Genomic DNA, 23,898 nt, shown 5'->3' with positions numbered 1-23,898 from the left:
AGGAGTAAGCGTCTTTTAATTTCATGGCTGTAGCTGTTCTCCCAGCTGGGAAAATTTTAGCATCTTTTAAATGATATGTGAGGTTACACACAAATCTGGTGTCATTTAAATTTAGCATTCTGTATCCAATTTCTAAAATCCAAACTATATACAACTTGACAGTGTAACTATCTTTTACAGACCAGTGCTGAATCTAGGTGATCAATGATGATGGTGCCTTCACAGGCTAAACCACCCTGGCCCATTTCAGTGAGTGAATCAGAAACTTCATCCTCAGCGATGAGACATACACTTATTCTTGGATATAATATCCTCTGGGTAGTCATCTGCATTTGTTAGGAATATGTGTAATTCACTGCTAATCATCAGCATAAACAAAAGATACATAAATCTTTAGCCTACAATGTGGAATTATGTGGGCATTGCTGATTTCCACAAAAAGCTTGGTGAAAGCCCATTTTCATTCACTGAGGAACATTTCGGGATGAACTTGAGTTTTTATTAGGTTATTGTGGGCAGTTCTGACTCATCACCAAGCTACATGAGCCAGACTCATTCTGGTTTTAGTCAGAACTCTGTTCACAGTTCTAAAGTTTACTAATCCACTCAGCCACCTTTGTTTAGTTAATCCTCACAAAATCTAAAGCACAATTGCTTGCCAGTTAATATTTCCTTGTGATTTGATGGTTTCACAGACTTAACAATAAGGTGTTACAGAAGTCTAGTTTGTCAGGTTATAACTGACTAGAAACAGGTTTAGGGGAGGGAGAGGCATACATCGTAAGATGTTACATAACAATGTTATTGTGTCAGATTGTTTAGCTTGTGCAGGTAAGAAGCTAATTCTTAAAGAGGCAAAGAACAGAGACATTAATCTTCCCCCTCATTCCACTCCAGACCCAGGCTCTCTTGGCAGTGGAGGCTGCTGTTCTATGTCAGCTAATACAGAAATAATTTTTTGGCATCCCTTCCATTCTTTTCTGCATCACACTGCAAAATTTTTAAGTCACATTATTTAACTTAAATTCTTAATATAAGCAATGGAGAAAAAGTTGGGTGTTTTGCCTTTTATTTATTTTAAATTTTGTAATGTTGGGTTGGTTTCTGCCATAAAACAATGTGAATCAGCCATAATCATACATCCCCTCCCTCTGGGGCTCCCCTCATCCAGTCCCTCCAGGCCATCACAGAGCACAAGACTGGGCTCCTGTGCTTGCTGTACAGCAACGTCTCATCAGCTATCCATCTTACACCTCATGGTGCTATATGTTGATGCTGCTTTCTCCATTCACCTCACTCTCTTCTTCCCCTGCTGTGTAAAAGTTATGATCTTACATGAGAAAAGATTGCAGGACGTTTTCATCTGTCAGAAAGCATCAAAACTCAAATACTTGCAATCAAATACAAAAGATACCTGAACTTTACAAGCCATTCTGATGCACTCTGCTACAGGAAGTTTAAATAACTATAAAACTGGCAAAGAAAATGCTAAAAACTCTATTGTAAATAAACAATACGTTGAAGAATTCTTTTTTTTTTTTGGCCACACCATGCAGCTTGTTGAATCTTAGGTCCCAGAGACAGAATCTGTGATCGAATCAGAGATTAAACCCTTGCCCCTTGAATGGAAACTCAAGAGTCCTAACCACTGTACTGCCAGGGAATTCCCTGAACTGAAGAAAATTCTAATGAGCTTTTTCCCTACACAAAAAACTTTTCTGCCTCCCACATAGCATAATGGATTTAAAGCAAGTTACATTTATTGACAAGTAGTTATTTCTAGATATGGTGGTTGTATAAGATGATGTGTAGATAAGCAGTAGCCCATTCTCCAGGAAGCCCAAGACAATATCTTCACAGATTTAAATGTGAAAATGTGTTTGTGGTACAAGTGAACCAGTTAAGTTGGCAGGGGGGTGAGCTCAGCCATCACTGTTAGAATGTGGAGAAACTGCCATTATTCATGTCCTCTTCACTGTCACTTGCTGTTGCCAGACTCTGGAAAGGGAGGCTGAAGGGTTCTTGTTGGTCAGAAGAAGCTGCTCCAAAGAACATGGAAGAGAACTGTGGGGGGGTGGGGGTGGGGAGAATAACTGTTGTTTATTCAAAGCAGGTTAGTGCTTATCAAATGCCCCTTTTCAGAAACTCAGCCACTGTGGTCTGGTCTCACATTAGCTGATGGTTCATGAGATACCCAGAACCTTCATGAGTGGCCCAAAACATCCTAAAGTAAAACCCTTCCCTGGACTCCAGAGGCACACAGTTTGGGATCAGTGATCTGCTTTGGACTACCCTGCCCGAGCCACTAAAACCAACACCAGGGCTGTGGGGAACAGATGGAGACTGCTGGCTATCTTCCTCCACTTCACCCATCCTCTCCCCTTTCCCTCTTGTTGTGACAGAAGCTACTCCTGACCAGAGTCAGTCCTTCCCTCCCTGTCTCTGACTCCCAGCCCCTCCCATGCCTCCCCTCTACTGGATAGGAATATCAGCATTTTAAAATAATCAGATGTCTCATTAAAATATATAGCCTCATCCACGTCCTCCCTCCAACTTAATCTCTGCTGTGGAACTGTCTACAGGTGCTTTCTCTATCTTCTTATTCTCCTATTCTTAGGTCCTATCTAAAAAAGCTCCTGACCCTCATACAGAAATTGTCCTTATAATGGTCACCAAAAATTGCCAGATTCCCTAAACTAATGGCCATTTCAGTCTCCACCCCACTAGATACTCACTCTGACACTTTCTTCTCATACCTTCCCCATGCTATGTTCTTCTGGTTGCTCTTTTCAGTTGGCTTGCCTTTTATTATTATTAAATTTATTTCTCTTTAAATGAAACAAAGATGAATGTTTACCCTCTTCTACCCACACTTTGAATCAGGGTTTCTCAACCTTAGCACGGCTGACATTGGAGGACTTAAGTTTCTTTGCTGTGCGGGCTGTCCTGCTCCTGGGAGGACACGGAGCAGCACCCCTGGCCTCTACCCGAGATGCCAGTAGCAGCCCGCTTTCCTGAACTGTGACATCCAGAAGTGTCTGCAGACATTGATGACTCTGTGTCCCCTGGCTGTGGTTAAGAGCCACTGCTTTAGATGGTGGCAGTCTTCTCTGCCATACCCTCTCTCTAGAACACACATTCACACTGCTTGCAGAAATTACTGTGTATATGCCAGGGAGTCTCACAGTTAGAATTTGAGCTTCCTATATCCTACTTGATTTCTGCAACTTACATCCAAAATAGAATTCATGATCTTAGCACTGAACCTGTTTCTCCAACCTTGATACCTCCCTTTCCCTTAAGCTCCATGACCGATCCATCACAAAGTCCTGCTGTTTTATTTCTTCAATTAGGTGTTTACTTTGGCTACTTCTCTCCATTTGCTACTGAATCACCATCTTTCACTCACCACAACTGAGTTTCCAGTCTTGCTTCACTGCACTGTGGGCAGCTTTCCCTGTTAAAACCCTTCAAATACTTTCAATGCCACAGTACCTGATATGGCCATTTACATCCGACATGAGTTGGAACTCACTCACTGCTCCAGTTTCATTCACCCTGTGCCATTGTTTCCCCCGTCTATCTGCCCTCTGGCCACACTGGTCTTCCTCCAGGTCCTTAAAACTACCACACTCCCTCCATGACAGGGGCCTTTGCACATGCCACATCCACTCAGCTTCCCCCTACTATCTTATCCTTTCCAGCTCAGCTCCAAACACCAGTTTCAAAGACTTTCTGACCTCCTGGATTAGGTCAGCTCACACTTTAAATCCTCTGAAAGCACCCTGAACTTTCCCTTTACCACAGGTTAGTTTTTTTAAATTATCATATGTTTAGTCATATGATTGTTTAATGTCTACCTCCCCACCCCCACATCCCCAGTTTATAATCAAGTGTAGGAACCTTTCTTGTTTATTTTGCACACCATTGTATACCCCACGTCTATGGTGCAAGGCCCTCAACAAACACTGGTGGGAGTCACATGGTAGGTATCAAGCATGAATAAACAAACGATCCCTATTCTTGGCTCATCCCTACAAATCAGAAACTGAAGATGCCCTCCGCATGGGGCACTTCAGACAGCAGTTGCTGAACCTTGGCTTCAGATGAAACACCCCAAATTAGCCGTGATATTGCCTGTGGTAGCCAGAATGAGGTCTGCCCTCACCCCCAAAGATGTCCACATCTTAATCCCAGGACCCTGTGAATATATCACAAGGCAAAGGGGAATTAAAAGAGCAAGTGGAATAAGGCTGCTATCCAGGTAGGCCCAATGGGAAATCACAATGACCCTTAAATGTGGAAATCAGCATCAGAGTGAGGAAATGTGAAATGGACTCCACCAGCCATTGCTGGTTTAAAGCTGAAGGGTAACCATGATTAAAGAATGCAGATGATCTCAAGAAGAAAGGAAAAGAAAGAAAGCAGATTCTTCCCTAGTCTCCACAAAGGAACACGGCATTGCCAACACTTTGATTTTAGCTCAATGAGACCCATTTTGGATTTCTGAACTGAAAGATAATTTGTGTTGTCTTAAGCCACTGAGCTTGTGGTAATTTACTATAGCAGCAATAAGAAACTAATACACTGGTAAGCTAAAAATCTTAGTTTACTATGGTCTTTGAGAGCTGCCCTGAATTTGCCATTGACTTAAGGTCAAATGTCATTTGCTACCCCCTCTTGTCCCCACCTACTCTTCAGCCTCTAAATCGTTCATGGCTGGATGATCAAGCCCTTCCCTAGTATATAATAGTCTTCTAATGCAGAAAGTCTGTGAATAGCTATGTAACTTGGAGTCCAAGTTCTGTATGAATTGAGTAAGAAGGTGCATTTTTATAGAAAAATTTAACAGTATACATGTTTTCTTAAAAATAGAACTGCCCTACAATCCAGCAATTCCACTCCTGCTATTTTTCTGAAAAAAATAAAAACACTAACACAAAAAAGTATCTGAGCCCCTATATTCTTTGCAGCATTATTTAAAATAGCAAGATATAGAAGTGACCTGTGTCCATCAATAGATGAATGGATAAAGAAGATGCAGTGCGTATATACAAAGGAATATTACTCAGCCACAAAAAAGAATAAAAGTCTTACCATTTATAACAAAATCAATGAACTTACAAGGTGTTATACTAAGGAAAATAAGTCACAGAAAGACAAACACTATAAGATTTCACTTATATATGGAATCTAAAAAGCAAAACAAGTGAACAAACATAAGGAAACAGAAAGAGACTCATAGATACAGAGAACAAACAGGTGGCTGCCAGAGCGGGGAGGTGTGGGGGGATGAGTGAACCAGGTGAGGGAGATTAAGAGGTACAAATTCCAGTTACAACATAAATGAGTCATGTGGATGAAATGTACAGCATGAAGAAATAGTCAACAATATTATCATAACTTTTATGGGACTTTGGTCTTTGAAAACCACTCTAAATTTCTGTTATCGTGATCATTTTGTAATGTGTGGCAATACTGAATCATTATGTTATGCACATAGAATTTACATAGTGTTGTAGGTCAATCATACTTCAGTAAAAAAAGATAACAATTCTAGATATTTTTCCTCATTTTGGTGTCCCTGAGAGCTGTGTATAACTTCTTGTGTGTGTGTATGTGTGTACAACTTCTTGATTAAACTTACTGAAAATCCACATTGGAAAAAATATTGGTCATTATTTAGAATACAGTAATATTTCTCTGTGCTGTGCTTAGTCACTCAGTCATGTTTGACTCTTTGCAACCCTATGGACTGTAGCCTGCCAGGCTCTGCTGTCCATGGACTTCTCTGGGCAAGAATACTGGAATTGGTTGCCATGCCCTCCTCCAGAGGATCTTCCCAACCCAGGGATCAAACCAGGGTCTCCTGCATTGCAGCCAGATTCTTTACCAGCTGAGCTATCAGGGAAGCCCAATACTCCTCTACAATAGTTTAATTTTGAAAACCCCCTTCCCCAAAGTAGAATACTACCATATATTTGTTTTTTTAATAAGGTGAATTTAAAAATTGGTTTCATTTTGGAATTTTGTGATACTATTGGAGGGATTTTTAAAATTTTCTCAGGCTATCCCAAACCAGGTCTGGAGGTCTGCCAACTACTGGCTTATGCACTAAGAATACAGAGATGAATAAGACTCAGGTCTGCCCTTGATGAACTCACAATCTACCTAGTGGAGTAACAAGCATATCTACCAAGTTATTATGTGACAGTAAAAATGAGTAGAATGAGAAGACTTCAGAAGGAGATGTATCATTTGAGTTGGGCTTTGAAGGTGGGTAGGAGTTTGAACAGTGAAAAGAGGAATACTACTACCCTGAAATGTAGGTGCAATAATATGAGCAAAAGTAGAACACAAAAGTATATGCACAACGTTTCCATTAAGATCAGGAACTAAGCAAGCAGGCCCATTCTCTCCACTCCAAATGTTGTACTAGAGGTTATGTGCTAATGCAACTGAACAAGAGAGTCAGTTGGAGGCATTAAAGAAGAAATTAAACTATTGGTATATAATAAAGTGACATATAGTAAGTATGTCTAAAAACCCTGAGAGAATCAGTGATAAAACGAATGGAAATAATAACATTAGTCAGCAGGGTAGTATGATATAAAAGTAACACAAAAAACAATAGCCTTCATATACATAAAAGGCAGTGAGAAAACAGAAAACATAACATCCATTCACAATAGCAATATAACAGGTTAATTATTTAGGAATAAGCTTAATAATAAATGTGTAAATGTATGAGAAACATTTTAAAACACGGCTGAAAGACACAAAAGTAGACCAGAATAAAGGGAAATACATTGCCTGTGTTTATAGACAGATTGACTCAACATCATAAAGATGTCACTTAACAGCCTCAAGTTAACAGAAATTTAAGGAAATCCTAATAAAAAAAAAACACCAATAGATTTTTTTTATGGAGTTGGATATGTTGATATTAAAGTTCAAATAAAAAATGTATACTCAGGAATAACCAGGAAAAAAACTGACAAAATCTACAAAGGGATACTAAATCTACCAGACATTAAAACATAGTCTGAAGGACTAGAACTGGACCTCAGAGGAGGAAATGAGAAGATTATATTAAATACTCTAGGGAAAGTCCCCTAATGCCATTTCAAGGAGTTTAAGTGAAATTCCATGGGAAAAGTGGACAATCCAAGAGATTTAAAAGCAGGAGAGTGATGCTGAGCAATGACCATCTGCCAGCTCCATCTATTAGCTCAATTAATTTTCACAACAATTCAATTTCACAACAATTCATCATTATTATCCTCATTTTACTAACAGAAAGAAAACTGAAGCAAAGATATGTAACTTGCCCAAATCACACAAGTGGCAAGACAGAGGCGCCAACCCAGGAGCCCTATACCTCATTGTAAGGTCCAAACACAATCTTTTAGTACAGTGTGGAGGAAAACAAGAATGGAGAAGAATGGAGGTATGGAGGCCAATCAGAAGGCTCCCAGTAGTTCAGATAGATGATAAGGGTCTAAATCATTTACCCATAATGTAATCTCATTTCTGCAGGAGTTAAGGCAAAAACTTCCCTTCCAAAGTAGAGTTTTCTTTTTAGAATTTAGGATGTAAGTGACATGATAGAAAAGAAGAGAGTGCTGTAATGAAACTTGTGGAGCTTACAGCTCTAAATGTCACTTTCCCTAGTGAGGAAATTGGCAATCTTAGTGAATTTCAGGGAGATGAAGCAGCAGGGAAATGTGTTCCTGTTGTTGTCTGTAAAAAAAATAAAAGTAAGCACAATATGTGTGACCAAAAAACAGGATGGGGAAAATGTTTTTGCATAATGAAAAGACACATTTTAGTTTTCTTTTATGGCCAAGTTAGTAATTAACAAGAAGAGAAAATTGCCATAAGTACTGGGCATATAACAGGTATTCAATAAACACTTATGGGATCAAACTGAATAATAAGTGGAGTTTACTGTCCAATTTTACGATCCTAGAAGTCTTTATTACAGCATTGTCATTATTTAATTGCTCAGTCGTATTTGACTCTTTGCAACCCCGTGGATTGTAGCTGGCCAGGTTCCTCTGTCCACGGGATTTCTGAGGCAAGAATATTGGAGTAGGTTGCCATTATCCTTTTCCAGGGGATCTTCCTGACCCAAGAATCAAACCTGCATCTCCTACACTGGCAGGCAGATTCTTCACCACTGAGCCACCAGGAAAGCCCAGTAGCAGTGGATATTGTGACTTAAAAATGAAATAAAGTCAAAAATGTAAAATTCACAGGGGTATGTAACATGGCAAGTGTCAGCTCCCTGCTCTTACTCTTAGTAAAAAACTGACTGCCAAAAAAAAAAAAAAACTGACTGCTATCCTAATGACACTTTGGAAATGCAACTTAAATTGGTCCATTTTGCTAATTGCTATCAATTCTGAAAAGGACTAGTGAGAAGTAAGTAGTAACTTCTAGCAATATTATTTCTTCTTTCAAATTTCTAACTCTAAGAAACTCATATTTCCAAACCAATAATAACAACAGCAAAACAAGCTTGAATAAAACATTAATGTAAACATGTAAAATGGGGACTATCATTATTTAAGATACTTCTAATAAATTATGTTTATCTTCAGTTCAGTAGATGACATAAGGTTTAACATTATAGCATTTTGTAGAGTTTATCATCCATCTATAATAGCAAAATATTGGTATTACAATAATGTTATTAACTGGGACTCTACTACAAAGAAATTTGTGATGTTTCTTGTGATGAAATTTATATCTGTGCTACCATGAATAAGAGATTTCTTGACCAAACTTGAAAATTAGGACACTTATTTTAGAAAACAAAGTATATGACTTAGGCATATTATCAATATTTGTATGCAAAGATAATATGCTATAAACAATCATAATTTGTTCTTTAAAAAAAGTGACTCAAATCTCGAAACATACTTTGTTAGAATTACTCAATGAACAATTTGTTTTGTATTGACATTGTATAAATCAGCCTTTTCTCCATCTCAGACCGGCTTCAGCTCTCCCCATCAAAAAATAAGGAAATTAATTTCCAGGACATTGGGGGTGGGCTGAGGCAGGGAGATTGACAAGGGAGATGGACAGCAAGAACTCTTGACCTTGGCTTAGTTATGTCTCAGTGTTGTTGTTCCTTTACCTTCCTGAGACATGGAGACCCTGGCACGTCTTCCGTGTCGCTGATACTGCTTTCTGGTACTTCACTAATATTTCCATCGCTTTCGGGTACTTCAGTAATGTCTTTGTTCGCTCTTTTCATTAAAGGGCTGCCACAATTTTCCAATGTAGAAATGTTCGTGGGAGTCTCATCAGAATATAGCCTTTTGGGTTCTACTTTTCTTGAGATATACTCTGGGACCTTGCTGGTTACATTTTTACCAGCCTTTGAATTTGAATGTATCGGCTCTGACCTGAGGTATTAATAGAGATTAAATGAATGAACTGTTTACTTTGAAATATATATTTGTATATAACTAAAGGAGCAACATGAAATGACAATGATAACACCAGTTTAGGGAATATATTGAAAAAACATCAAACTAATTGTTTGAAATTAAGATTCACATATATGATTATTTAGAAATTCTCTTGCAGATTCAAATTTTTCAGTAAAGCAACTCAAGTGTGCAGGAGACAGTCTGATAACACAGTAGAAGGGCATAGGTAGGAAAAAAAAAAAAGTCAAATAAATTACAATACATCTGTATGATAAAATTGTATAGAATCATTAAAAAGCATGTTTCTAAGTCATTATCAGCAATATTAGAAAATGTTCACAATATAATATTTTGTGGGAAAAAAACAGGATACAAAACTACATATGCTATATGAGCCAATCTTGTTTTAAAATGTAAATATGTGCAAAATTAAAAGTCTGAAACACAACACAGTGTGCCAAACATTAACAGTGGCTATCATTAGCTGGTAAAATTGTGGGTGTTTTCACTTTATTCTTTGTACTTTACTGCATTTTCCTAATTTCCCATAGAAATTTGTTATTTTTACTATGAAGTAGCCTCCACCAAAAAAAAAAAAAAAGTTAAGAGGCAAAAGGGGGAGTTCCCTGGCAGGCCAGTGGTGAGGACATTACACTTTCACTGCTGTGGCCTAGGTTCAGTCCCTGGACAGGGAACTGAGATCCTGCAAGCCATGCAGTGCAGCCAAAATTTAAAAAAAAACAAAAGAGAGAGACAAAAGGGAAAAAAAGAAAGAAAAACAATGGCTGCCTGTCCATATGTCTAAGAAAGAGAGCTCTGGGTAATGAATACAAACCTTCCTGTGAAACTTAACACTATTATCACTCCTAAAAAACAGCCACTGAAATCACAAATGAGTTTTAGGTAATGACAAAGATAAACCAGACAGTTCTGTTAAACTGTGATCACAAGAGAAAAAAGCAAGTATCTTTTCACCCAAGTGAAAGATGGGTGATATTTCTATGTTACAGTTAGGTCTTCCTGGAGCTCTTCCTGATTCAGTTAAAATTTCAGATCTTTTAATGTTTTCCTTCTCAGTTGTTTCCTAAATGAATGCCATTGAATTATTGCAGAATAAGATTGCAGTAGCTTTATCCAAACCAATAAAGACATTAAAAACACAGCCTTACCTTTTTTGTTTTTGTGAAAGACATAGTGTTTGTAGAGAAGATGCTCTACTTGGCTCATCAGCTAATGTAGCCAAAATAAAGTTGGCTTCCAATAACATATCGTCAATACTTAAAGCCATGGGTCTAAAAAAGGCAAAACCAGAGCAAAAACCACACTCATTTTCTGATGGACACTGAGAAAACATTAGAAAATGATACCTGATTTTGGAGTAAAAAGAAACAGTAAAAGTAGAAGTCTTATTCGTTTTTTCACAAATTGAGATAGTCCTTAGACTTAAAAGAGCCCTTAAAAATCATCACATCCTAACCCAATCTCTTTGAAATTTTAGTTCTGAAGTATAACATACCATAGTTTCATAGAGATTTAACTTGTTTAAGGCATATATAATTTTCTAATTAGGCAATTTATTCAGTATATCAAGTTTATAAATGTTTTCGCTCTGCAAAATAATGTATTTTTCTAAATCAAGTCACCAATCAAAAGAACACTAGGTTATAACATCTTTCAAAATTTTAGTTTGATAAGTGTTGCTAGTAAAGTTAAGGAATTCCTGAGGTGTGAATTAATTTCAACGTGACCCAAAGGGTTTTATTTATTAGTATACGACAAAAGAAAAAGAAATAAACTCAGAAATGTCCCAAAGACCTACTTCCCAGGCAAGTCAAAATGAATGGCTATAGGAGCATGTATAGCTTCTGAAAATGTCAGCACTCCCTGAAAAGAAAAGAAGGGGAAAAATGTGAAATCTTTATTAAAAACTGCCACTGATAATTCCAACTGGACACTACTTTTGGTTTTACCTTCAGTTCTTTGAAGCAAAATGTTATTTCAGTGTCAATTCCAACTTGAAAGAAGTCAAACTCATCTGGACCAACAAACATCTCACTGTATACAGAATCGGTCAGATCTGTTCAATATTATAGGAAAATAAAGAATAACATCAATTCTGTAGGTATTTGTGAAATTTTAATAAGAAAATATAGTCAGGGACTTCCCTGGTGGTCCAGTGGCTAAGACTCCTTACTCCTAATGCAGGGGGCTGGGGTTCAATACCTGGTCAGGGAACGAGATCCCACATTTCGTAACTGAGAGCTTCCCTGCTGCAACTAAAGATCCCACACAGCTCAACAAAAATGGAAGATCCTGCAATTAAGACCCAGTGCAGCCAAATAAATAAATATTTTTTTAAAAAGAAAAGTAAATATAACCATAAATTGTAGGTTAAAAATAGCCACAAGTTCTTTGACATTTCTTCATTGAGTGGTAGGGTCTATACCTGTGTCCCTTCCCCTTGGGGTGAGTGGGCTTTCTGTTTACTCTCACTAATAGTATGTGGTGGAGTCATCTAGTGCTAGTTTCTGGTCTGGGCCCAGGCACTAAGAGACTGCCACCTCCACTTCCTCTATCCCACAAGCTGGGAGGGGTGGCCAAAAAAGAAAAAAATGGAAAGTAAAAATCAACTTCACAGAACGGGAGAAAATATTTGAAATCATATATATATGATAAGGGGGGCTTCCCAGGTGGTGCTAGTGGTAAAGAACTCGCCTACCAATGCAGGAGACATAAGAGACACAGGTTTGATCCCTAGCTTGGGAAGATCCCCTGGAGGAGGGCATAGCAATCCACTCCAGTATTCTTGCTGGGAGAATCCCACGGACAGAGGAACCTGGCAGGCTATGGCCCATAGGGTCGTATAGAGTTGACTGAAGTGACTTAGCACAGCATGGTACATATGATAAGGCGCTAGTATTCAGAACAATAAAGACAAATAACTCAAGTGAAAAATAAACAAGGGATATGAACAGACATTTCTCCAAAGAAAATATACAAATAAACAATAAGCACACACAAAAAGATACTCAACATCATTAGTTACTAGAGGAATGAAAATCAAAAGCACAGTGAGACAACACTTTATACCCACTGCTGCTGCTGCTGCTAAGTCACTTCAGTCGTGTCCGACTCTGTGTGACCCCACAGACGGCAGCCCACCAGGCTCCCCCATCCCTGGGATTCTCCAGGCAAGAACGCTGGAGTGGGTTGCCATTTCCTTCTCCAATGCATGAAAGTGAAAAGTGAAAGTGAAGTCACTAGAATGGCTATAATCCAAAAGACAGACAATAACAGGTGAATTTTGTTCTCTTTTATTAAAATTTCATGTGCATTTTAAAAATGAAAATACAATCATACTATGCATACCATTTTATAATCTATTCAATAATATATCCTGGCTATATTTCTACGTCAATAACTGAAAGTTGCTCAGTCGTGTCCAACTCTTTTGAGACCCCATAGACTGTACAGTCCATGGAATTCTCCAGGCCAGAACACTGGAGTGGGTAGCCTTTCCCTTCTCCAGGAGATCTTCCCAACCCAGGAATCAAACTGGAGTCTCCTGCATTGCAGGTGGATTCTTTACCAACTGAGCTATGAGGGAAGCTCAGTCCCTTATGTCAATAAGTACCTTTTCCAAATTATTTGTGTGTGTTGGTGTTTTGTGTTTTCCACTACAATATTAACTTCAATAAACATCTTTGATATACATACCCAGAGAGAAAGAAATGTATACATACACACAAACAAGACTATTTTTTTTTTTTTTTTTTGGCTGTGCAGCATGGCTTGCAGGATCTTAGTTCTCCAACCAGGGACTAAACCCAGGCCCATGGCAGTAAAGGCCTAGAATCCTGCTAGGCCACCAGGGAACTCCCAAGACTACTTTTAATAATAGCTTCATTGTATTTCACCAATTAAACCAATCTCCTGTTCTCAGATATAAGATATAGAAAAGTGCTTTTCTATATTAAGTGCTTTTCTCCAGATAGGAGGATTCCAGGTGACTTTATGTGCTGTTTGTGTGTTTTTAATTTTCTTCAATGAACATGAATTATTTAAGCATAAGAACAAAGGATTTCTCCTTTGTTCTCCTAGTATTTATATTTTTAAAGGACCAAACAATACCTTACAAATACCTTCATCTCAATCAAGAAGGCTCATGTCACGACTTGTGGTTGCCATGGGGGAGGGGGAGGGCAAGGGAGGGTTGGACTGGGAGTTTGGGATTAGCTGATCAAACTATTAGACGTAAAGTGGATAAGCATGTCCTACTGAGCCGGGGCTGGACCCCGGCAGGTGGCACGGTCCAGCCCCGGCTCTACTGTATAGCACAGGTAACTGTATTCAATATCCTATAATAAACTATGATGGACAAGAATACAAAAAAAGAATATTTTAAAAAATAAATTAAGAAAAGAAGGCTCATGTCACTCCCAGTGGGCTGGCAATAGAGTAGGTGCAATAATAAAATTAAACAACTGGGTCCCCAGCCAAGCATAACTATAAGTACTCATTAGAAAGCTACTCACAAGGGATAGCATCTCCTGGTTACTAAATGGCCATCTTTATTCAGAGATGGCATTATGAATATAAAACAGACCCTCTCACTAGCCACGCATATACTTTCCAGATCATGCCCTTCTAAGTGCCAAAAAAGAATACTAGATGAGACGAGAGAAGCAACAAGAGCACGGTGGTAATGAGCCTAAGCCCTGGAACCTGACAGCCTCTATTCAGATCATAATCCACCACTTATTAACTGTGAGACAGCAGCAAGTCACTTAGTTTCTCTGTGCTTCATATTGTTCATATGGAAAATGAGGATACTAATAGTAGCTACATCACAGAGTTGTTACAAAGATCAAATGGATTCACAAATGTAAACCATTTAGAACAGCATCTGGCAAAAACTAAACACTACAAAGTTACCTGACCCACCTTAAGCACTAGTTATACTGGTTTTTCACTTTCTTTATTTTTTTTCAGTGTTTATTTTATCTTTTTTACTTTTTTAAAATATAAATTTATTTATTTTAATTGGAGGTTAATTACTTTACAATATTGTATTGGTTTTGCCATACATCAACATGAATCCGCCACCTTTCAAATAATGTTTCTACCTTAATATTCTTTTTTTGCTGCTGCTGCTGCTGCTAAGTTGCTTCAGTCGTGTCCCACTCTGTGCGACCCCAGAGATGGCAGCCTGCCAGGCTCCCCCATCCCTGGGATTCTCCAGGCAAGAACACTGGAGTGAGTTGCCATTTCCTTCTCCAATGCATGAAAGTGAAAAGTGAAAGTGAAGTCCCTCAGTCATGTCGGACTCTTTACTGCTATCATCCCGCAAATATTATCCAAGGTCAAAGAATCTCAAACAGCTTATGCCAAAAATACCCTAGCAAATTTCCTTAACAGCAAAACTCTAGATTTAATTATGCCATAGTGTCTCCATTCCATCTGGATAATTCTTGGAAGAGTGAACTAAAGAAATATTCACATTTTCTGCCCTACATATTTGCCATCTGGAATATCTTACATTTCTAACTTAAAGTTAATTTTTCTTTTTATGTGGTCAAATATCATCTCAATTGGATGGCTGGCCTCTTCCCTTCCTTTATGCTAAATACAAAGGATAAGAAATAGACCTTAAAATTTTAACTGAAAAAATATTTTTCTCAGTAACCATTCTAATTTTAAAACAATTTGAACTTCAAAGCCAAGTATTTTAATTACTGGTTGACAAAATTCTTTGGTCTCTTGAAAATTTTGATGATCTTTCTATGTTTTACTTTTACTGCCTTTTAGTAAAGAATAAATATTATGCCAGTAGTATTTACTGTATAACCATAGAGTAATCAGGAAAGCCAGGAAGTAATATTCCATCAAAGCACAGTGACAGATATAATCCTTACCCATTGATTCCTCATTAGAACTCTTAATGCAAACCTTCAGTGGAGTAACAGCAAGAGTAACTTCCTCTTGACTCGATGTAAAAAGAACAATTGCCTCAGCAAGCACCCTATAAAATGCAATGAATAATATTACACTATTTGAAGAACAGAAATAAATTATCTTATGAAATGGAACTCAAATCTTTAATCTGGAAATAAATAGTTGAACTGTCCTGAATTTTAGAAAAATCTACCCCAAAGACTTATCTCTATTCTTCCACGTGACGTGCTATATTTTTCGTATATCTTAAAACTACACCATTGGAAATTCCAGGGTGTTCCAGTGGTTAGGACTCATGCTTTCACTGCCAGGGCCTGGGTTCAATCCCTGGTCCAGGTTGTCCTGACATCCCAAATGCCCGTTCATCCTGGGTTCCCTTTTTAAAAACACCTTCATTCAGATACAATTCATATTCTACACAATTCACAGATTTAAAGCTGTATGGTTTGCATTTCCCTAAGGACTAATGATGTTGATCATCTTTTCGTGTGCTTGTTGGCCATTTGCGTATATTCTTCGGAAAAATATCCATTCAAATCCTTTGCCCATTTTTTTTAGTTAGGTTATTTATCTTTTTATTATTGAATTAAAAGTTCTGGTTTATTTTTTAAATTCAAGTGAGGTTAGATAAAAATGAGATTCTTAGAATTTCTGTAATGTTGGTGTTAACCTGATGCTAGACCTTAGATTAGCAGTGTTTCTCAATGCCAAAATGTCAGGAACACCTACCAAATTAATCTGGGACCTTTTCCAGTGTTAAGGGAGAGGTACAAGATATCAAACAAGCTGATACAAAAAAATGACAACATGAATGTGCAATTCAAAAAAGAAAAATACAAACTTCTAATAAATGTAAAAAGATGCTCAAGCTCCCTAGTAATAAAATAGACATAGTAAAGAACAACTAAAATGCCATTTTCTACCAAACAGGTTGGTAAAATTTTTGAAGATTAATCATAATCCTTTACTTGGAAGGATTCTCCTACACTTTTGGTAGGAATGTAAATTGGCACAAACTTTTCAGATAGCAATTTGCTAGTCCATATGTATGCAAATTTAAAATTTGTGTAAGCCTTTGACCCAGCAGTTTCATTTCCAGGACTCAATATGTGTTGTGGGCTTCCCAAGTGGCTCAGTGGTAAAGAATCTGCCTATTAGTGCAAGAGATGTGGGTTCAATCCCTGGGTCAGCAAGATCCACTGGAGAAGGAAATGGCACTCCATTGCAGTATTCTTGCCTGGAAAATCCCATGGACAGAGGAGCGTGGTAGGCTACAGTCTATGGGGTTGCAAAAGAACTGGACACAGCTTAGCAACTAAACGACAAAGTATGTGATACAATTTTGAAAGAGAAAAAGGTATCCATAGATAAAGGGGAGGGAAAGTTATAGACAAACTGACTATAAATAGAAGATGTAAAAAGATATACACCAAATCGTTAACAGATGTTACACCTGCCAAGTGCAATATATGGGGTAAGTAGAGGAGAAAGACTTTCATTTTTCATCTTTGCACTTTTCTATAAATTTTAGATGCATTGCAAGGAGTATGTATTTCTTTTGTAATTTAAAAAACAGTAAGGGTGATGCTTTTGAACTGTAGTGTTGGAGAAGACTCTTGAGAGTCCCTTGGACTGCAAGGAGACCCAACCAGTCCATTCTAAAGGAGATCAGCCCTGGGTGTTCTTTGGAAGGAATGATGCTAAAGCTGAAACTCCAGTACTTTGGCCACCTCATGTGAAGAGTTGACTCATTGGAAAAGACTCTGATGCTGGGAGGGATGGGGGGCAGGAGGAAAAGGGGACGACAGAGGATGAGATGGATGGATGGCATCACCGACTCGATGGATGTGAGTTTGAGTGAACTCCGGGAGTTGGTGATGGACAGGGAGGCCTGGCGTGCTGTGGTTCATGGGGTCACAAAGAGTTGGACACAACTGAGCGACTGAACTGAACTAAACTGAAGGGTAAAATATCTTTTGGCTTACAAAATAATTAATGTTTAATGCTACGGTTTAATTGAAAAATTGAATTCCCCCTCACTGACAAATATATCTCACTCATTTTCTAGGAAAAAACAAACAAACAGGGATAAAATCAATCACATAAAATCTGTTATGATTTCCTCGTGCTGCCTGTTTTGAGACACACAGTGTCTTATAGAAAGCATCATATGAATGCAAAGTGTTGTCAAATAATATATTTTTCTCTTAATACCACTTGATGTAGCAAGCCACCGATGGGATATTTCTAGAACTCTCTTGGCCAATAAATTATTATTTCTACCATTAGGCAGTTATTATCTACTATTATCTTTCTTCAGGTTTCCTCTTGATCCTATAAGGTGATTTCTCCAAGTCTAATGTTAACTTTAAAAAATGTACTTGATTTAAAAGTTCTAGGGCATTAATTCTTTACTCTGTGACCATACTATATTCAGGAAAAAAACAACAGAGAACTCATTACCTTGGTTGAATCACTAGTGTATTAGCACACATATTCTTTTGAAAAATAGCTTGCAAAGGCCGACTTTCTTGAAAACACACATTATGAATCTTTTTAATACCTTAAAAATAATAAAGCAATCCATTAATAATTTTAAGTGAAAAATTAAAATTTTTAAAGACTTTTACACTTTTAAGTTCGGATTAAAATGATACAATTAAAGTAATATTTAATATCTAGCAGATGCACATAGGTTACAAGAAACACTAACCCTAAATGAATGTGTTTATCGCTCCCTAGTGGACACCATGTAACACGTCACACCCTCCAAACAGGCAGCAGAGTTCCCACATTCTTTTGAAATATGGGTAACTTCTTAAATTGTGTGTAAAATGGTAATGGCCCACTACCAATCATATATCTATGATTCTCTTCCAGAATTTTTCAACCAAGGCTGCTATTTCTGGATGGGACCTTTGAACATAAAACCTGAGCATTGAATCTGTGTGTTCTTTCCCTCTGCGAGGATGAGAGGAGTATGGAGCAGTGATGGCTATGGTCCAGTGTACCCACAACTACAGTGTTCATTGCACAGGCATATCTCTGACCCTCTCAATATTTCTATGGGGTAGGTACTTAATCTCAGAAGAGGAAGCTATAGCTTGAGCTTGGTTAAATGACTTCAAGGCTAAGCTGTTTTAACAAGTACAGTCAGAATTTATCTTTTTCTTTTTTTCTGAATCTAAGTTTGAACATAGAGCCCATATAATAAAATCCAGGTAGGCTACAACTTTCTACAGCATAATAATGTTACAATGAGAATCAAAATGATTCACTATAAATAGCATTTCTCAACTTATTTTTTTAACTTAATAACAGCAATATTTATTATTTTCATAAATATTTACTGAGCACTTACTGTCTGCCAGGCTGATCAATTAGTTTTTAATGATCATCAAAAATACAGATACTCAAAATAACAAGTGTTTGTTATTTTTCACTTTTCAGTTAAGTGGCTCCTCTGGTTTGGGCTGGCTTCACTGTGGCTGGATCGTTTTGAATGGCCTCACGTTCATATCTGAGGCCTCACAGTTGGGACACTGGGACAGTTTGGATGGCTGGGGCCTCACACCACACGGTCTCCAATCTTCCAGGTGTTTACACAGGCTATGCTTATTCTTGTGTTGATGGAAATGTTCTTAGTTTAACAGTGGAAGCTGACGGGCCTCTTGAGGCCTAGGCTTGGAACTCACACAACAGCAATTCTAGTGCATTCTACTGACATCAAAGCAAGTCCAAGGCCAGCTGAGATTTGAAGTGGGGAAACAGACTTCAGCTTTTGAAGGGAAAGCCTGCAGATAATTTATGAGGTTTTTTTTTTGTAATCTACCACACAAGAGATGATTTGGGAGCTATGGACCAGTGAACAACTTGGACAAAAATCTTAGACCTCACAAACCTTACATTCTAGTAAAGAGAGGTACACACTAAGAAAACAAGTATTAATGAAACAATTGGTATATCACATAGTGGGCTTCCCAGGTGGCGCTAGCAGTAAAGAACCTGCCTGCCAATGCAGGAGAGAGACATGGGTTCGATCTCTGTGTCAGGAAGATCCCTTGGAGGAGGTCATGGCAACCCACTCCAATATTCTTCCCTGGAGAATTCCATGCACAGAGGAGCCTGGCGGGCTACAATCCATAGGGTCGCACAGAGTCAGACATGACTGAAGCAATTTAGCACGCGTGCACACATGTCACAAAGTAGTAAGTACACAGGAATAAAAAAAAAAGGCAGAAAGGGAGCTGGGGAGTGCCAGTGGTGGGGGTAGCAATTTTAAATAGGGAGTTCAAGAAAGACCTCATGGAAAAGATGCCATTTGAGCAAAGACTGAAGGAGGTCTTCAAAAGATCCAACTATGCGCTGTCTGGAGAGGGAGCTTGCTAGGCAGAGGGGACAGCAGCCCAGCCCTTGAGGAGAAAGTATGCCTGGGACTCCTGGATCATGTGGGACCTCACAGGCCATTGTAAAATCTTCAGCTTCTACCTTGGGTACAATGGTGAGTTTTTGAGAGTTTTGAGCTGGAGTGACATAATCTGACCTATTTTAAAGGTGTTACTGTGGCTGCTATTTTGGAAAGATATGAAGCTCACAAGTTGGCATATCTTATTTTAAAAAATATTTTCAAGTTACTTTTAGATGGATACGTAATAGGATACAATAGATGCGCAAGGCATAACATTTTAAAACTACCAAAAATAGACAATGAAAGTTAGTCGCCCTCCACCTCTGACTCCTGCCACCCTAGCACTCTTTTCAGAGTGCCTACTGTCACCGGTTTCTTAGGTATTCTCCAGGAACAGTCCATGCATATACAAGTACAATCATACCTCTGTAACAAATATCTGACTCAGGTGAATATTGTATTGGTATTACCAAGGATGTCCAAGTAATGCCTTATTTCTTTGTCATCCCTGACGCTCTTTTTCTTGCTGCTTGCTTCCTTCCCTTTTTTTGTTAACACAAACAAGACACTTTCAGTTTAGGCCTTTGATCACACTGCTTCCTCATAGTAGAATGCCCTCCCATTTCTGACCATTGGATGTGAGGCCAGCACCTACAAGACCTTCCTTTCCTCTTCACCTTTTCTCTCCCAAGTACATCCATTGTACCCTTTTAAAACCAGCTTGGTTGGGGGCTTCCCCGGTGGTCCAGTGGCTAAGAACCTGCCTGCCAATGCAGGGGACACGGGTTCAATCCCTGGTCAGGAAGATCCCACATGCCGCGGGATAGCTAAGCCAGTGCTCCACAACTGCTGAGCCTGTGCTCTATCTAGAGCCGTTGAGCTGTAACTGAGCCCTCGTGCTGCGACTACTGAAGCCCACCACCTAAAGCCTATGCTCTGCAACAAGAGAAGCCATCACAATGAGAAGCACCACAACCAGAGAGTAGCCCCTGCTCGCTGCAGTTAGAGAAAACCCATGCAGCAATGAAGACCCAGCGTGGCCAAAAACAAATAAATAAATCTTTAAAAAAATAAAGTAACTTGCCCTGATGTACTTCTTCATTGCATTTTTTTCTAGCCTTCTAGTTTAATAATTTTCCGTGACAGAATGCAAATGGGATAAAAATTTAAAGTCCTGTTTACTTTGTGTCATTTACTGACTTTTTCTAGTGCTGCACAAAGTACTGAACTATAATGAGACAAGGAATTTTCACCAGAATTTCTTCCTTCCTTAAGAAAGTCTTATTATTGAAACAACAATGAAAACAAAACAGCTGAACTAAATAGAATGCTCAGCAGTGTTGACTTAAATTCTGGCATAAGTTCCTTATCGTCTCACAGACCAGAACAAACAGTCTGCAGTCCAGCCACCAGTCCGTGGACCGCTTGAAAGCACTGGTCTGTACCATCTGCCCCCAGCAATGGAGTACCTGATGCTATGATAGAATCCTGCTTGCCATTTCATAACTCAATCTGCAACTTCCTTCAGTGCCTCCAGAGAACTCTCTCAGACCTGAAGAGGCACAGCTAAGGAAAAAGCATTATTTTGGAGATGTTCCATTTGTGGAGTCTGGAATTTCAGAGGTTAGTGATAGCTCAAAAATCTTACAAGTCGGCCAATGCTCCTAATTCCTTAACATTTACTGTTACCAAAGTTTAGTCATGAGTAGATCTGTAAATGCCCTGTCAAAAAATCTTAAAACCCTCAAGTGGGAATCCTGCCCTCTTGACACCATGTCATTAATATACATGTACAAATCAGGGTTTTATTTTCACTCAAATAGCCAGTGCCCCCCTCTTAGGGAATCCCCTCTCTGTTGGAGACCTGTTTTCTTGATCAGAACAGAACTTAGTAGCAGGTGCTTTGGATCAGCAGAGCATGTTCTTCGGGGACAACTCACTGATTCATTTTTAGCTACTCAGGGACTTGTGCAAATGAAAATACAGAGGGTTGATAGAATTATTATTAGGTGAATATTTCATATGAATCTTGGTTCTTGATGATATAAATCATCTTTTTTCCATTAATAGATGCTAAATACTCTAAGAAACCATCATTCTGGGAACTACTTGTGGTTAGAGTCAGATAAATTAGTCTTTTTGAGTGGCTCTTATTTTCACAACTGTTTTCTATCAATGAAGAGAGCCAAATTCACTTCACTGTCCTTCATTTCTTCCCAAATTCCAAATATGTATTTCTAGCAATTTATTGGATATCTCTGCCCAGGTGATTTTTCTCAACTAAATTTGAACACTGTTTTCCTGCCAGATTACATAAATAAAATTGCAAGCATAATTTCCTGAGTACATACAGTTTGGGAAAATATAAGTATTAATATTTACCCCAATTACTATGCTAGCATCTATCGCCTCTGTTCCCCTTCCTTCCTGAGCCATCCTTCCCTGTTGTGTAGCCGCCATGAGGTTTGGGAGGCACCAACTTCACTTCAAGCATCACTTGTGGGCCCTCACTGGTATAAATCAATTGATGTAATCTTATCTCCCTTGTGATTGAATTTGGTCCAGATATGGCAATAAGCCAAGGCAATTAGAGAATGGAATTCGTGTGGTCCCCCAGGATTAGTTTAGGTTGGTCCAACCAGAGCCAAGCCAAGTACTTTTGCTCAATGCATGTATGAGGTATAACTCTCACTCCTCTTATATGAAAGAGCAAGCATGTGGCCCCAACAGCTGCTGCTAGAAGTCACCTTATTATTAAAAGTTTATAAGAGAAGCTGGACTTAGTATAAATCACATGGAGGAATGTAGAGCTGAGAGAATTTTAAAAGGAAGAAGGAGAAGCAGCTGCTGCAGCCTGGACCAAACCACCCCTCTGATCTAATTTTGAACTTTTAGCTTATATGAGCCAAAATTCCTCTTTACCGTTTAAGTCAGTTTGAGTTGGATTTTCTGGGTGTTTTCCCTTTCTTTCTGTTACTTGTAACTTAGAGCATCCTAACTCATACACTTTCCCAACAAAAGCTATTAAAAATCTACCAATCACAAATATGTATTGGACATTAATCAAGTCACTTGAGACATACTTAAGAAACTGAAAACTTAGTACTAGTGATACCTATTTGAAACTATGCCAGGTATTTCTTTAAACACTGCAGAGCTATAACTTCTATAACTCACTGAATCTTCACAAAAACCCTAGAAGGCTTGTATTACTATTGTCCCCATTTTACATAAAGGAAACTGAGGCACAAAGTAAAATAATTTGCCCAGTGTCTCAGCAAGGAAGCACCAGTGCAGGTTTCCACCCCAGACCTTGGGGCCTCCAGAGTCCATGCTCTTTATTATCATGCTATATATGTTTAACCATGCAAAATCCTATATGCAGATTACACCACCCTTATGGCAGAAAGTGAAGAGGAACTAAAAACCTTCTTGATGAAAGTGAAAGAGGAGAGTGAAAAAGTTGGCTTAAAGCTCAACATTCAGAAAACTAAGATCATGGCTTCTGGTCCCATCACTTCATGGCAAACAGATGGGGAAACAGTGTCAGACTTTATTTTTAGGGGCTCCAAAATCACTGTAGATGGTGATTGCAGCCATGAAATTAAAAGACGCTTACTTCTTGGAAGGAAAGTTATGACCAACCTAGATAGCATATTAAAAAGCAGAGATATTACTTTGCCTACAAAGGTCCGTCTAGTCAAGGCTATGGTTTTTCCAGTGGTCATGTATGGATGTGAGAGTTGGACTGTAAAGAAAGCTGAAGACTTGATACTTTTGAACTGTGGTGTTGGAGAAGACTCTTGAGAGTCTCTTGGACTGCAAGGAGATCCAACCAGTCTATCCTAAAGGAGATCAGTCCTGGGTGTTCACTGGAAGGACTGATGCTGAGGCTGAAACTCCAATACTTTGGACCTCATGTGAAGAGTTGACTCATTGGAAAAGACCCTGATGTTGGGAGGGATTGGGGGCAGGAGGAGAGGGGACGACAGAGGAGGAGATGGCTGGATGGCATCACCGACTCAGTGCACGCGAGTTTGGGTGAACTCTGGGAGTTGGTGATGGACAGGAAGGCCTGGAGTGCTGCGA

The 23,898-nt window shown here is 38.7% G+C and overlaps 1 protein-coding gene across 3 annotated transcripts in view; it reads right to left on the bottom strand.

Moving 5' to 3' along the window:
• Positions 1-1,043: 1,043 nt before the first annotated feature.
• The window catches only part of RAD9B (RAD9 checkpoint clamp component B), a 28,627-nt gene continuing 5,772 nt past the window's right edge, over positions 1,044-23,898 (bottom strand). For 2 of the 3 annotated variants that reach the window (XM_055550285.1, XM_055550287.1), the window contains 7 exons: positions 17,865-17,964; positions 15,362-15,468; positions 11,417-11,523; positions 11,266-11,330; positions 10,616-10,738; positions 9,149-9,419; positions 1,756-2,064 (listed from right to left, as the gene is read on the bottom strand). In XM_055550285.1, coding sequence (XP_055406260.1) covers positions 1,936-2,064; positions 9,149-9,419; positions 10,616-10,738; positions 11,266-11,330; positions 11,417-11,523; positions 15,362-15,468; positions 17,865-17,964 — 902 coding nt within the window. In that variant the 3' untranslated portion in view covers positions 1,756-1,935. Of the gene's footprint in view, positions 1,313-1,755; positions 2,065-9,148; positions 9,420-10,615; positions 10,739-11,265; positions 11,331-11,416; positions 11,524-15,361; positions 15,469-17,864; positions 17,965-23,898 lie in introns of those variants that run through there. The other variant, XM_055550286.1, reaches the window with a different exon arrangement.

The sequence above is a fragment of the Bubalus kerabau genome, chromosome 16 (assembly GCF_029407905.1).
Source record: "Bubalus kerabau isolate K-KA32 ecotype Philippines breed swamp buffalo chromosome 16, PCC_UOA_SB_1v2, whole genome shotgun sequence".
In the NCBI taxonomy this organism is placed as follows: Eukaryota; Metazoa; Chordata; class Mammalia; order Artiodactyla; family Bovidae; genus Bubalus; species Bubalus kerabau.
Note: the sequence above shows the minus strand (reverse complement) of the source record. Positions and strands in the feature narration are given on the sequence as shown.